General features: G+C 31.9%; 1 protein-coding gene across 6 annotated transcripts in view; it reads left to right on the top strand.

Moving 5' to 3' along the window:
- Dgkb (diacylglycerol kinase beta) overlaps positions 1 to 15,155 on the top strand; it is a 618,799-nt gene that overhangs the window by 66,293 nt on the left and 537,351 nt on the right. For 3 of the 6 annotated variants that reach the window (XM_027932699.3, XM_071607979.1, XM_027932696.3), the window contains exons 2-3: positions 7,555 to 7,631; positions 11,285 to 11,305. In XM_027932699.3, the coding sequence (XP_027788500.3) occupies positions 7,555 to 7,631; positions 11,285 to 11,305 (98 nt within the window). The remainder of the gene's footprint in view (positions 1 to 7,554; positions 7,632 to 11,284; positions 11,306 to 15,155) is intronic. The other 3 variants (XM_071607991.1, XM_027932698.3, XM_027932697.3) reach the window with 1 other exon arrangement.

Below are 15,155 nucleotides of genomic sequence, written 5' to 3'. Positions count from 1 at the left end.
TTTTTTTTTTGTGTGTGTATTTTATTTAGAGACAGGGTCTTATTGAGTTCCTTAGTGCCTTGCGTTGAGGCTGGCTTGAAGAACAATTTTTAATTCTGTATCATTAGGCCTTTGCTTTTCTGTGTTTTCCCCTAATAATGAAGCATAAAAATTTTATGTTTTTAATTCATAATACATACTAATAGTAATTATATAAAATAATAATTATGTAAAATTTACATGGATGTTGAAATTTTCAAAAGAAATAACTTATATATTTATATATAAATTCTATTATTATCAATATAAATTCTATAATTGTCAAATTAAAACATAACCCAAGCAAAAATGTAAACATGGTAAAACATTTTAATTTAGAAAGTATCCATATGATTCTTTTGCTTTCTCTTATATTTTTGTATATACTGAAGATATATTCTTTACCCATTAATGTAAGACAGTAAATAGAAGTCAAATATGTCTATGTACTGTAAAAATAAGTAATAAAATTCATTAACTAAAGTAATAAGTTATAAACTCCTAACTTGGTTCCTTGGTTGAATTGGAAACATTTATTTTTTTCAAAGAAAGAGAATAAGTTTGTTTATATATATAAAAGTAATCACTTCTTCAAATTTTTTCAGCTGATTTTAGTTGTGTGACTCTTAATAGATAATGATCTTATGTTAAGTGGGAAAAAGGTAAATTCATTGTGATTTTGAAATGAAAATAAACACTTTTGCAAACTAAAATACTACATATGCAATCTATCACTAATAGATGTAGATTCTAAGAGCTTTTATGAGGAGTTCCAGAGAGAGGCAGCTACTACCTACAGTGACTGAAGGAAGTCTTGAGAAGTAGGGTGGACAGGATGGCAGGTCAAGTATAGGACACATTATATTTGAACTTCATATGACATTGAAGGGAATCCTGGCCAAATGTAATATCATGAACACAGAAAGAACTCTGAACTCAGGGGATGCCTTGGGAATTGAATGGCTGGATATTGATGTGCAAATTTGGAAGGATAGAAAATATTTATTAATTTGAGTGTTTCATTGTATTTATACATACCTATGATTCCAATAGGAAGGGTTTATACTTAAATTTGCAGGCAAATATGGAACTATTGAAGGATGGCTGAAGTTGTATCAAAGGAACAGGAATTTATTAGGCACTGGCACCTTGCTAGATACAGTATTGCAAAATTCATAATATTATTCAATTTTTAAGTATTAGAAAACTGAGACACAGACAAGTTAAAAACTATGCCCAGTACATTCAGCCAAGAATTCTATAGCCAAGATTCAAATCCAAATCTATCTGATTTTACATTGCTTCATTACTCCATGTGGCCTTTGAGATTAACCTGATAAGTACTTGAAGTTTTTTGTAATAAAAAGTCAGTGAAATTATAAAAAGTTCATGCAAGATGTCACAATGCCTAAAGAGATGTGAGATAAACTAAAAACTTTTTATTTTGTTTTTTTTTTTTGTTTGTTTGTTTTAATGTAGCAGGGTTTAGGACCCATTGGGTATACAGTTCCAAATGCCCTTATTAATTTATTTTTATTTCAGGCTTATGGAAAGGAAATTTGATTTTCCTTAAAATTATGTACAATTAGAATTTGCAAAACTACATAATAATTTAATATTCATTCCTTAAAGAGCTAGTTTAATTCTCATCCATTTTTTATTATGTGACTGAGTCAATATGAGAGAAATTCCCAGTACATTCCCAATACCGGGAAGTATTCAAATAGCAATGCAGGTGCTGGGGAGACAAGTTGTAAGAGGCAAATATACTTTTATCAGCTGCTCTCTATCTCCAAGCACTTTGTAAGGGAGTTTCCCAAGTAGAATGAGTCCTACTTTGAGACTTGGTATTACCTTAGTTCTTAAGTGATTCTGCTAATAATGGAAAGAATAACCCCAATTAAGCACAATCTTCTATTGTGGTTATTAATATTAAATTACTTCCTGGGAAGGTTTATGTGCTTCTGTCATGGTTGCAATTGGTATCCACTTGTTAGAGTCTGTAAACAAGTCAGGATGGCGCCTGGCATTTTGCCAGAGAAATGTTAGAGTCTGTAAACAAGTCTGGATGGTGCCTGGCAAAATGCCAGAGGGAGTGGTTTGTGAAGTAACACCAGCGAGCCATTAAGTGTGGAGATTCCTTATTGGTTGACTGATGTATCTAGTTTATGCTAATTAATATAAGCTGTGTGGAATGTATAAATACCGCTCCTGTCCTACAATAAATGGCTTCCACTCCTGCTGTATCAACATACACAAGTTGTTCATCACCCCCCGGTTATTTTGCTGCAGCCGGACTGCGGCATCCACTGTTGTTCTCCAAGTCCTTTGCCCCACAAGTCAAGTGTAGGCACCTCTGGAATTATCCCTGTGTCTCAGAATTGCTGTAATTCATGACCCCCCTTTGATTTATTTTTTATTTTTTTTATTAGTTACTCAAAACATTATAATGATCTTTTTTTAATTTTTTTTAATTCTAATTTGTCATACATGACAGCAGAATGCATTATAATTCATATTACACACATAGAACACATTTTTCATATCTCTGATTGTACACAAAGTAGAGTCATACCATTCATCTCTTCATACATGTACTTAGGGTAATGATGTCCATCTCATTCCACTGTCTTTCTTACCCACACATCTTCCTCTTCCCTCTCCTTTGACCTATCTAAAGTTCCTCCATTCTGCCCATGCTCCCCCCATCCCCTTATGGATCAGCATCCACATATCAGAGAAAACATTTGGCATTTGGTTTTTGCAATTGGCTTACTTCACTTAGCATAATATTCTCCAATTCGTCCATTTACCTGCAAATGCAGTGATTTTATTCTCTTTTATTGCTGAGTAGTATTCTATCGTGTATATACACCACATTTTCTTTATCCATTCATCTACTGAAGGGCGTCTAGGTTGGCTCCACAATTTAGCTATTGTGAATGTGTTGCTATGAACATTGATGTGGCTGCATCATTGTAGTATTCTGTTTTTAAGTCCTTTGGGTATAGACTGAGGAGTGGAATAGTTAGGTCAAATGGTGCTTCCATTCCAAGTTTTCTAAGAAATCTCTATACTGTTTTCCATATTGGCTGCACCAATTTACAGTTCCACCAACAATGTATGAGTGTGCCTTTCTCCCCACATCCTCACCAACACTTATTGTTATATGTATTTTTAATAGCTTCCATTCTGACTGGAATGAGATAAAATCTTAGAGTAGTTTCAATTTGAATTTCTCTAATTGCTAAAGATGTTGAACATTTTTTTTATATATTTGTTGATTGATTTTATATCATCTTCTGAGTAGTGTATGTTCAGTCCTTGGTCAATTTATTGATTGGGTTATTTGTGGTTTTGGTGTTAAGATTTTTGAGTTCTTTATATACCCTAGAGATTAGTGCTCTATCTGTTGTGCATTTGGTAAAAATTTGCTCCAATTCTGTAGGCTCTCTATTCACCTCACTGATTGTTTCTTTTGCTTAGAAGAAGATTTTTAGTTTGAATCCATCCCATTTATTGATTCTTGATTTTATTTCTTGTGCTATAAGAGTCTTATTAAGGAATTCGGGGCCTAAACTGACATGATGAATACTTGGGCCTGTTTTTCTTCTATTAGGCACAGGGTCTCCGGTTTAATTCCTAGGTCCTTGATCCACTTTGAGTTGAGTTTTGTGCATGGGGGCTTAATTTCATTTTGCTGCATATGGATTTGCACTTTTCCCAGCACCATTTGTTAAAGAGGCTATCTAAGAGGAAAGTTTATTGCTTGGAGTTCATTCCTTAAAAGAAAAAGTCAACAATTAAATGACCTAACATTACATCTCAAAGCCCTAGAAAAGAAGAAAAAATCAATATCAAAAGCAGTAGAGGAGAGTAAATAATTAAAATCAGAGATGAAATTGAAACAAAAGAACAATTGAAAAAATTGACAAAACCCGAAGATGGTCCTTTGAAAAAATAAATAAAATTGATAAACCCTCTTTGATTTCTACAAGATTCAATGTTCTGTGCTGAACATCCATCCTAATTCCATATCCCAAAGATTAAACAGCTGTTGAACCTGACTGCCCAACACTTGCTGCCTCACACTTCATTTGCCTATCTTCCTGATCACCAGATCTTTATCCCATTATAGATATGTATGAACTGTGAATTGATCCCCTAGCTCACAGCTGCCTTGCCTGGCTGGCTATCTGCCTGAATTTCTCAGTGTTCCTGAGTCCAAAATCTGTCATTGTGCTCTTTCATGTGGAACGCTGATATTAACTGCAATGTGACTAACACCATGTCTTACCTATAGACTTTTCATCCACATGTTACTTCCTTAGTATCTGTCTGGTCCTATGGGGTAAGTCAGTCCTAGATATGAATCCTTTCTCTTCTTCAGTGCCCTGAAACTGTTTTTCACAAAACATGATCCAGAGATAGCAGATTCAAAAAGTAGGAAGAAATTGAAAAATTAGTGAAATTACAAAGTAAGATACTATGAGTTCTCTCATGAAGGTAGGTAAAGTACAAAAGTAGGAAATTCACAAGCTGATAAAATTGAGAATCAAAGCAGATATGCAGGCAGTTTACATACAAGAATGCTGTTCAAAGATTATGGATATCTAGGTCCCTTGGGTATTCCTGTACCAAAACCCCAATCTGCAGATGATTAGCGAGACAAGTCAAGGCCTCAATCTTGGAGAGACTAGGCCCAAGAAAGGTTATTGAGACAAGAACAGAAGAACAAAATAATTACAAAATACATTTGTGAAGTGGAAATTAGATCCTAGGTATGTTTGTATCAAGATATTGGAACTATCTGGGTGTAGTGGTGCACGCCTGTAATCCCAGTGGCTCAGGAGGTTGAGGCAGGGGGATCGCAAGTTCAAATCCAGCCTCAGCAAAACCAAGGTGCTAGGCAACTCAGTGAGATCCTGTCTCTAAATAAAATACAAAATAGGGCTGTAAATGTAGCTCAGTGGTTGAGTGACCCTGACTGCAATCCCTGGTATCTGCCCCCCTAAAAAAAATTGGTTCTGGAACTTGAGTATTAGAAAAGGAAGAAGTTGAATTGATAGTAAGTCAACTGAATATGAAATACTTTTCTTAAATTGTTTAGTCCAAGTTCATAATTGAGCCTCAGTTTGTGGAAATAACAGTCACATATATCAAGATTTGTGGCTCTTAATTTAGTTCATGTTCTCTGTACTGGAAATAGTACAATATAAACTATGACTTATAAATCAGTAAAATACAACATGAATAATTTTTAGAACTTTTACCCTTTCTGGGGCAGTTACATACAAATGTCTTTTTACTCTTATGGAAACCTGAAATGAAAAGACCAGCTTTAGGCAGTGTCTCCAAAAATTTTGTTGGGGCCTGTCTATAAGAAACCAAAAACTTTTCTTCCCCTTTCATTTATTATGGAGCTACAATATAGTTAAAATAGTTTATTGGAATATGACATTGCAGATTGTGTATATTACTATAAATTTATGTCTCTGCTGGTATGCATAGAAGATTCTGTATCTACTTATAAGCAAGAAGGTGTAAAAGGGTCCTTTGCCTTAGAATACTACCTTATTACCCACAAGAGGGATTTGGGAATAAGGGATCAGCTTCATCTTTCTTTTGAATACATAATTTCATCTCTGCAGTAATGTAAGTTTCAACAAGAACCATGTCAACATAATTACCATAATTTGTTGTAGTTTGGGAAGGGTTCTTATTAAATTAATCCCACTTTATTTTTATGGTGGTGCCAGGAATTAAAACCCAGCCTTGTCACGAGCTACATCTTCAACTCAATCCAAATATTTATTGCAATTCTGTTGTTTCAGCTTTGTCATAAAGTTGAAGTTGTGTCAAAATGTAAATATGTGTTTTCTGTTCTAGGGTAACCTACAGTCTAGTAAGTGACATGAGAGAAAATTAACTCTGATGACAGATTAAAAAGTGCTATCACAATAGGTACTAAAAATGAAAAATATAGGAAACTATTTTCTGTTTACATTAAATGTCCAGAATAGGTAAATTGATATACAAATAAAATTGATTAGTGGTAATCGAGGACCGGAAAGAAAGGAAAAATGGGGAGTTATGGTTAATAACTATGGGCTTTCTTTTCAGGGAAATGAAAATATTCTGGAATCAGACAATTGGTGATGGTTGTATAGCATTGAGCATGTACTGAAAATGTAAGAATTACATATTTATAATAGTTGAAGCAGTGAATTTTATGTTATATAAATTTTATCTCAATTAAAAATAACTCACACAAACGTACAAACACACATGATTTAAAATATAAAGGAAGAAAACTGTTCATTCCAAGTGAAAATAGAGTTCACAAAATACAGGCATGATACATTTGATGGACACCCATCAAGAGTGGATTTTCTAATAGGTATTTCAAAAGCTTATTTGAAAAATGAGGTTTTTTGGAACTGGGAAATATTTTATGCAGGTCAAATATCACTGAGATATTTGACAAGCACAGTAGCGCACACCTGTAATCCCAGTGGCTCAGGAGGCTGAGGAAGAGGGATTGTGAGTTCAAAGACAACCTCAGCAAGCACTCAGGAACTAAGCAACTCAATGAGACTATCTCTCTAAGTAAAATACAAAACAGGTCTGGGGATGTGACTCTGTAGTCAAGTTCCCCCAAGTTTAATGCACACTACCAAAAAAAAAAAAATACTGAGTTTTAGGCAAAGTCACTCAAAATGTAACACTTCTTAACTAATATTAAAGGAAAGACTTTTTAACAACTGCTAGGATACAATTACTCCTGCCACCTTCTGTAAACGAATCTACATAATTCCTACACTTTATTTCAAGATTATTCATTCACTATTATTTAAACTTGATTGAATATTTAGGTAACTTATACTTGTTTTCTACTGTTTCTAACTAACTTAAATGCACCGTATATCTGAGATGCTTAATCAAAAATTATATTTCTATGAGAGCATTGTTTTAGTACACTGAATATATAATAGTACATTCAGTCTAATAAAATAGTAAAATATTAAAAATATTAATTCAAAGAGTATTTGTTTTAGTTTAGGACACTATTTTGCTATTAATCTCAACACCTAATATGATACAAAACCTTAACAATGTTGTTATTAGTTAATGCAGTGATATTTGAAAATAAATTGTAAAGTTTGACAAGGAATGACTATGTTCTCTTTTTTCTTTTTGAACTGTGTATTTCATTTATTTATATTTTATGCTATGGAAATAAATGAAGAGAACATATTACCTATTCACTTATTTGCTCATTAATTCATATAATATAGAGTCAGTGGCCCTGTTCTTAAGCAATATACTTGGTAGAATATACTTATTTCTGTTCTTTTTTGTCATTATTTTTTCCAAATAAATGGCATTTCAAAAAATTTTACATTTTACATGATGATTTTTAAATTCGTTTCTGTTGATGATTATTTACATTTTGTATCTTTTATTCTGGCCTGTACTATGTGACCATAGTAGACTTATTAAACAATTTATGTGTTTTTTTTTTATTTTTTGTAGATTCTACAAAGAAATTAAAGGATGTTCTTGAAGAATTCCATGGTAATGGCGTGCTTGCAAAGTATAATCCTGAAGGGGTAAAACTTCTTTTTTCTTTATATTAGTTTAATATTTATGGTTAGAAGTGGGTATTTCTTCATTCAAAGTTCTTGAAAATATGTATAGTGTGTAGGCATATATATATTATATGCCTACGTGCATAAACACACATATATGTATATGTATACATATATACACATACATGTATATATCGCATCCCATAAATCATTACCATATACCATACATAAAAAAATATTCATAACAATGCTTTTCTGAAGGTATCATAAATATAGCATGTTTTTCATTCAAAATTTACTAATGATATTGTATTTCTACATTATATGCTTGAAAAGTTAGATCATTTAAATAGTGTTAGTTTTTTTTTTTTTTTTTTTTTAGATGTCAAGAAATCAGATCAGATAGTGGAGAGAGGGTGCTTGATTCTCACTCTATAACCTACACATTTCAACCAATATGGGCATTAGTGTGGGGCATGAGAGTTGTCCCATTCAGGAAATTATTTCCTCAAAGATATTGTGATGTACATAATCACTTTGTCATTTTAAGGAGCCAGCTTGTACTAAAGGAAAGTAATTTCTTCCTCCAATCTTGTGCTTAACCTATTACTAGTATGGTTTGAATTCCTGAAGTCCTCTTTTTTAACTGTCAATTACTTTTGTATGCCATATTAGAATGAATGCCTTCCCTTTCCTAATCATTTGTTAAAAAGTCTTTCCTTTAATATTAGTTAAGAAGTGTTACATTTTGAGTGTCAGTATTACCATTAGTTCATTTGAGGTTTCACCGAGTGATATTTGGGTTTTATGGGAATAAAAATAGACTGCTCTTAGCAAAACACAATTTTACCTAAATGTACCATCTAGATAGATTTGTTTACAAACAAAGATGTGATATCTCTTTTGTTGTCATTTTTTTTTTTTTTTTTTTTTTTTGCATTTCCATGATTACAAGAACACAGTCCCTGGTTTTCTTTCAATCTTATTCTTCTCTGGAATATTTAGAACTTGATTTTAAGTATTCCTGTCTAATCTCTAGATTCTAACCTTCAAATATTCCTATTGTTTTATAAATCCCTATCAATTATTTCTCATAGCTGTTTTTCATGTCACGTTTGCTTATTCTCTCTAAGTATGATAAATTTTTATATCTATTTAGTCTAAAATTTATTTTCTTTTTAAAACATAAAATTATTATGTTTAATGGTAAAAAGGTGGGGAAAATAAAGGCAATTTTTAAACTATTCCTGTTTTCCTCTATCAGGAACAAAACAAACGTCTGTTCTGCATTTCCCTCACAATTTATTTTCCTAGAAGCTATAGTGTGAGAAAAATAATATTAATGGCTTAATTTGTAGAACTGAAAATCTCAAAGTCCAAGAAAGCAGAGTGTGGAAATTAGAGATGTCAACTACACTAAATTTCTATAAATGAAAAATGTCATTAATATTAACAATCACCATATTACCTGAAAACATGCATATTTATCTACTCTACACATAGATTAAAACTTATTTTTCTCCCTAAACATAGCTGCAAGCTATCATAGACTTTTTACCTCAGTGATTTTTTTATTTAAACAATTCCCAAGATGTAGTCTTGCTAATATTATTTATTTCATGAGGACTATCATTCACTATAAACTGGATTTATTGTGGTAATTTCTAGGTTCTTTGCTAGACACACATATGATGTCAGACTTCAATCATATAATACCTCTCTGTAAAAGCACAGATCTGTAGAAATGCATTATTAAAATAATGCAGAGTGGATAAACAAAAAGCTGGATCTCATTATGACCCAACAGCAATTCTAAATTAAGGGTGAAACCACTCTTTGATCTGAATATTGATAGAAATTTTTCCTTCAGGTGAAAATTTTAAAGTATTGTGATTTTTTTAAGAAAGAAGTTATGTATTTTATAAAAGCCAATAGGAAATAATTAGGAATGTCCTCTATTGAGAATGAAAATACTAACCCCCATAGTTATTTTTAATATGTCCTTATAGAGTTTATGAAAAGTTACTCTAGTAGAATGAAAGAATCTCTACTGTTAATTCATAGGTGAAATCGTCACTCTGTCTTGAGCAAAGTTGAGACCAAAGTTGTTTGGCATGAATGACTCTTATTGATGTTCAATAATACAAGAGAAGTGATTAATCAAGGCTGACTTTAGAATAAATAATTAATCCGTTGTTTCCTAAAATAGATATGACATATCATCCATATTAAATACATTTGTGAAGAGAATAAACAGAATGTCCCTTAAATTGCATCTCCCAATACAAAGTAAAGCTGCTAAAGGAGTATATGCATTCCTTAGTTTATAATTTGCTTGCATTACTGACTTTTAAAAGTTGTATATGAAAACTTGATCCGAAGAAGTTATGAACTTCTTAAACCTATTTTAGTTGAGTAGAAATATTATGTTTAATATGCACAATGATTTATTTTTAATTCTTTTAAAGAAAATTTTGTCCTTTGAAGAAATCAGTAGCAGATATCCAAACAATGACCTTAAATATTCTTTGAATAAAGGTCTTTAAAAGACCTGACATATCTAATTTCATAAGTTTGCAAGGTCTTTAAATAAAAAAAAAATATTTTTTAAAAAGTAAAATGATGTTTCAAAGATTAACTAGTTAGATGGATGACAACAACCACAATTAAAACTACTATTCAGAGACCCAGTTTAAGGCTGATGCCCTTTCTTAAGATTTCCTCCTCCATTGAAAAGAAATAGAAAGCAGAAAGGCCCTGATTCCTACGAAGAATAGGGGAAGGGGAAGGTAGTGGATGTTATTGCTTTTATAATAAGTGCGGCATATCACAGACACATAATTATTGCTGACCTGTGACTGGTAAGGTAAGAGGTTGCTCCTACTAGTCTTTACCTAATATTATATAAATAATATGAAGTTAAGAGTATGATTACAACTAGTTTGTAGCAGAGACCTAGTCTTAGCAAAAAGATTTTCTATAAAACACTGTCAGGACGTGTAAATTATCTGATGAGAGTAGTAGAATCATTAGAATTCCACATAATTTTTTGTTTTGGTCTTGGATTTTAAAATCAATTCCAAATTGTTCTATTGATATCTAAAAAATGCAAAGAAATTGTCAATGTATGGAAATAATACATATAATCTTTAGAAGCATGAAGAAAAGATTGGCATGTTATGCTAATAAAAGGAAACATGAAGAATGGAGAATAAGTATTCATTATCTAATACATTTTTGCAAGCTCATATTTTCATTATCCACTTTCAATGACTTTCATCATACTGTATGTGTTATTCATTATATTTGTCTCATGTCAGTTCAAATTGTTTGCTTATTCAAATACTGATCTAGTCAATGGTTCTCAAATTCAAGTGTACATCAAAATTATGTGGGGGCTTATTAAAACATGAAATGTTACTTGTCTCTCTGCTTCCACCAGTTTCTGATTTGGTATTTCTGGGGTGGGGGCTGCTGAATTTGTATTTCTATCACTTTTCCAGTTTATGGTGCTGATGCTGTCAAAAATCATATTTTGAGATCCATAGGCCTAGGATATGTTTTAAAACCAATCTATAAACTTGAACTTTTAATATAATTATCAGAGACATGAGATAATGAGTATAAATTATCTTACATTAACACATGTATTCTTTCTTTCCTTGCATGCACAGAAACAAGACATTCTTAACCAAGTAAGACATTTTCTTTTCTATTACAATCTTTCTTCTTTTATTCTGATATGACCTATGAATTTCTCACCCAATACCACTGAACTAAACTTCTGAATCAATAAGGTTTACATAGTATTATATTAGCTATAATACTCATAAATTTATAATTGAGGTCAGGTATAACAGAATTTTTTTTTCAAAATAGTGTCTTAAACGGAGGAATAGCTACCTTAATAGAATTAAAAAAAAAAAAAAAAAATCTAGAGTATGGACTTCAGTTTTGTATACTCTGGAATTTAATTTTCTAATTTCACCCAGACATGTGAGACTGATGAATTAGCTTATTCAATGAAAGTCTCAATTTATTAATTTAAAATGGAAGATTTAAAAATTGCATTCAAAATAAAATGATAACGTCTTTTTGTTTTGTTTTGTCTACAATTTTATGTTTGATTCTCTGTGTGAAACATAACTTTCACAAAGCTGTTAATTTTGTCCTCCTGGCAAAAAGGGTAAACAGTCTGTTGTTTCTATTACTTTCTTCCAGGGAAGTTATAGGTCACTAGTTCAGTTGAATGTATAGAATTACAACACATTATTGGGTGCTCTATGTAGATAATTCTATCACTATATATATATATATATATATATATATATATATATATATATATATAGATATAGATATAGATATATATAGATAGATAGATATAGATATAGATACATGTATACACATATATATATATATGATACATGTATGTATATATATATACATATATATATAGTGATACATGTATACATATATAGATTTATGTGATACATGTATACACATATAGATACACATACATGTATACACATATAGATATATTTTTTACCAACTTAGGCATATTTTCTTACTAAAATGCATGAGTTGTCTAAAACTATAATATTGTTTCTCTTGGGCAATACTGGATACATAAAAGCTGTTTTTTGTTCTCAAGTATTCTGATGCTTTCTGTAACAATAAGCACAGTGATTTCATGCCCTGCATGTAAAATATAATCAATATATCAGAGTGGTCTTGGTGGATTTAGACACCAGTCCTAGACAGCATGAGTTTCTGCTTTTCTTCTCCTTGTTTGTCCTTTGTTCCATTTGCTGTTCTTTAGTAGCCAAGAAATCTCTTGCAGAATAAAAAGACCAGGCAAAGCTGAGGGGAACCAAAAGGTTAAAAAATATTGAAAAGCAAGCTGGGGATATAGCTCAGCTGGTAGAGTACTTGCCTTGCATGCACAAGGCCCTGAGTTCAATCCCCAGCACCACACACACACACACACACACACACACACACACACAAAATGAGAATGTTACCTGTGCTATTGCTCTACCTGTGTCTTTGGGGTACCAGTGTTCTCTGCATGTGGTGTTTTCCCGTCAGTAGTTGGTCTTTGGCCTAAGGCTGTGTTAGGGTTCAAATCTCCCTGGGCTTCCCTCATCTTTGCACTTGATATTGTGCATTGTTGTTTCTGTTAATGTCTGTATGTTTTACATTCAGACAAGTAAGTTGCTGTGATCCCTTAATAAAAAAGCTGAGAATTTAGAACCTACATATTGAAGTGCTGCTAACTAATGTAATATTTAGTTTTTTAATATACTGTACCACTGAACTATACCCCCAGCTCAAGTGTAATATTTTAATTGTCTTTATAAAAGATATTGACATTGATATTGTTATTAACAATAATACAGAAATCCTTTTGTAAATGAAAATTACTAAACCATATCCAATGTTTTCCATTAAAGAAAGCATAAGGAGGGGCTGGGGATGTGGCTCAAGCAGTAGTGCTCTTGCCTGGCATGTGTGTGGCCCGGGTTCCACCCTCAGCACCACATTAACAAAGATGTTGTGTCCGCAGAAAACTAAAAATTAAAATATTTTTAAAAAATTCATTTTCATTCTCTCTCTCTCTCTTAAAAAAAGAAAAAGAAAAGAAAGCATAAGGAAAATATAATAGAAAATGTTGTCTTAAGAGTCTGGCTGAACTGAGTATAAATCCCAACCTTAGGAAGCCTTGTTCACCTATAAAATACAGAGGGTAGCAGCTGAACTACATTGTTAAAAGATTTTAATTCTAAAGTGTATGTGAAATAATCAGCTCTGTGAGTGACTCAGAGTATGTGTCCCATTAGCATTTAGAGACACTGACACCACAGGTCACACATTAGTGACCAACATGATTTTATCCAAAAATTCTGGATCATGTACCAAATGAGAAATTTAGCTAGAACATCTGAGATTATAACACCAACCAACTTTGCATCCTTAATTTTTTTTAGACACTCACCTTTTTTGTGCAAACATGAGGAAGTGTAACGGGTATATTATTTCTTTCTATCATGTGGTGGGGAGGGGACATGACACAATATTTGTTTCCACTGCCAAGCTGGCCTCAACCCTGAATGCTGTCCCAGTGTAAGCACTATGATGCTGTGATATTTGCTCCATCTCTCACAACTGTATTGAACCAGGAATGACATCTTTTTCTACCAGCATTTCTACTACCATTAGTGTCATGTTTGTGACTTTCCCCTTCTCATCAAACCTACAGAGGAGACACAGTTTTGAAGGCAAACTACAAGACAGAAAAATAAACTGCCAACTAAAATTCTGTGTTATTAACCTGATATTGACCATCTATTGATTATTCATGGAATCTACAGTACTTCGCCTTTCAATATGTGGGCTTGACTTTTTATGCCCTGATACTCAGAAAATTGTTCTAGCATAAATGAAATCATGTTCAACAATTTAAGAAGTTATTTACATCTATATTTCTTACCTTAATTAGTTATAACATAATTAAACAAATCACCTTGAATAGCTTCTTGCAGTTTTACTCAAACTTCAATGTTTATGAAGATATACTATCATCTATTTATGAAGACAGAATTTGAGAATGAACCATCTGCTACATCTTTTCTACATTGAGAACTTGTATTAATGATTTGACTGCTAGGTGATAGCTGTCAAAATTGATTTATTTCTACCACAAACTGATATAATAATCATACAAAAAATAAAATGTATGTAATTATTTAGAGTACATAAGGTACAATTAAGCCAATTCTATTCAGTTATTTTCTCAAAAGTGAGATTATGGAATAAATGTAAATGGATTTGGAAAGTAAATTGTTTCTCTCTTTAGTTTAATAGAACATATTTAAGTGTGAATTTTAGATACTGTATAAATTCATTTGTCCTTCATTTGTTTAATAACATTTATTAAATAGGAGTTAAATACCAGATTATAGAATACAGTGATGCTGGTATCTTATCTTGAGGTGACCTCTCTGCTTTTTTCCAAGGAGAAGTAGAACAAAGGGTACCCAGCCAAACAAGAAGTTTATTTTTAGGGTTTTGTCTCTGATTTTTTTTTTTAATCACCAGCAGTAGTTTTTTTTGAGCAGAAGAGCACTGATGGTAAATTAATCTAGATATTTGGGTAGAATGTCTTAGAATGTCTAATAATTTTAAGGTTTTTAAAATAGGTAAAGGAAATCATAATAAATAACTTTAAGATTAACAAGTTAAATTTTTCTCTTAGAAAAATACCTTCAAAGATGATGTGTAAAATAGACTTCAGTGGAAAAGAAGATGAGCTATCCAAAGCAATAAAGTAAAAACAACCGAGGTGGCAATGCAGATTATAATGAAAGTCAGGGACAGATTTAAAACATGTTTCAGATGTAGGTAATACGTTACAATTTTAATCAAAGGTTGCAGAAAAAGTGACAATTGTTTTCAAAACTGGGCAACTGACAAGAGTGTTATACCATTACATTTTATTTTTATACATTTTTGTGTGACTAGCTCTTCTTCTAAAGTGGTAGGCTT

The sequence above is a fragment of the Marmota flaviventris genome, chromosome 1 (genome assembly GCF_047511675.1).
Source record: "Marmota flaviventris isolate mMarFla1 chromosome 1, mMarFla1.hap1, whole genome shotgun sequence".
Classification (NCBI taxonomy): Eukaryota; Metazoa; Chordata; class Mammalia; order Rodentia; family Sciuridae; genus Marmota; species Marmota flaviventris.
The sequence above is the reverse complement of the archived record's forward strand: the minus strand, read 5'-3'. Positions and strand labels throughout refer to the sequence as shown.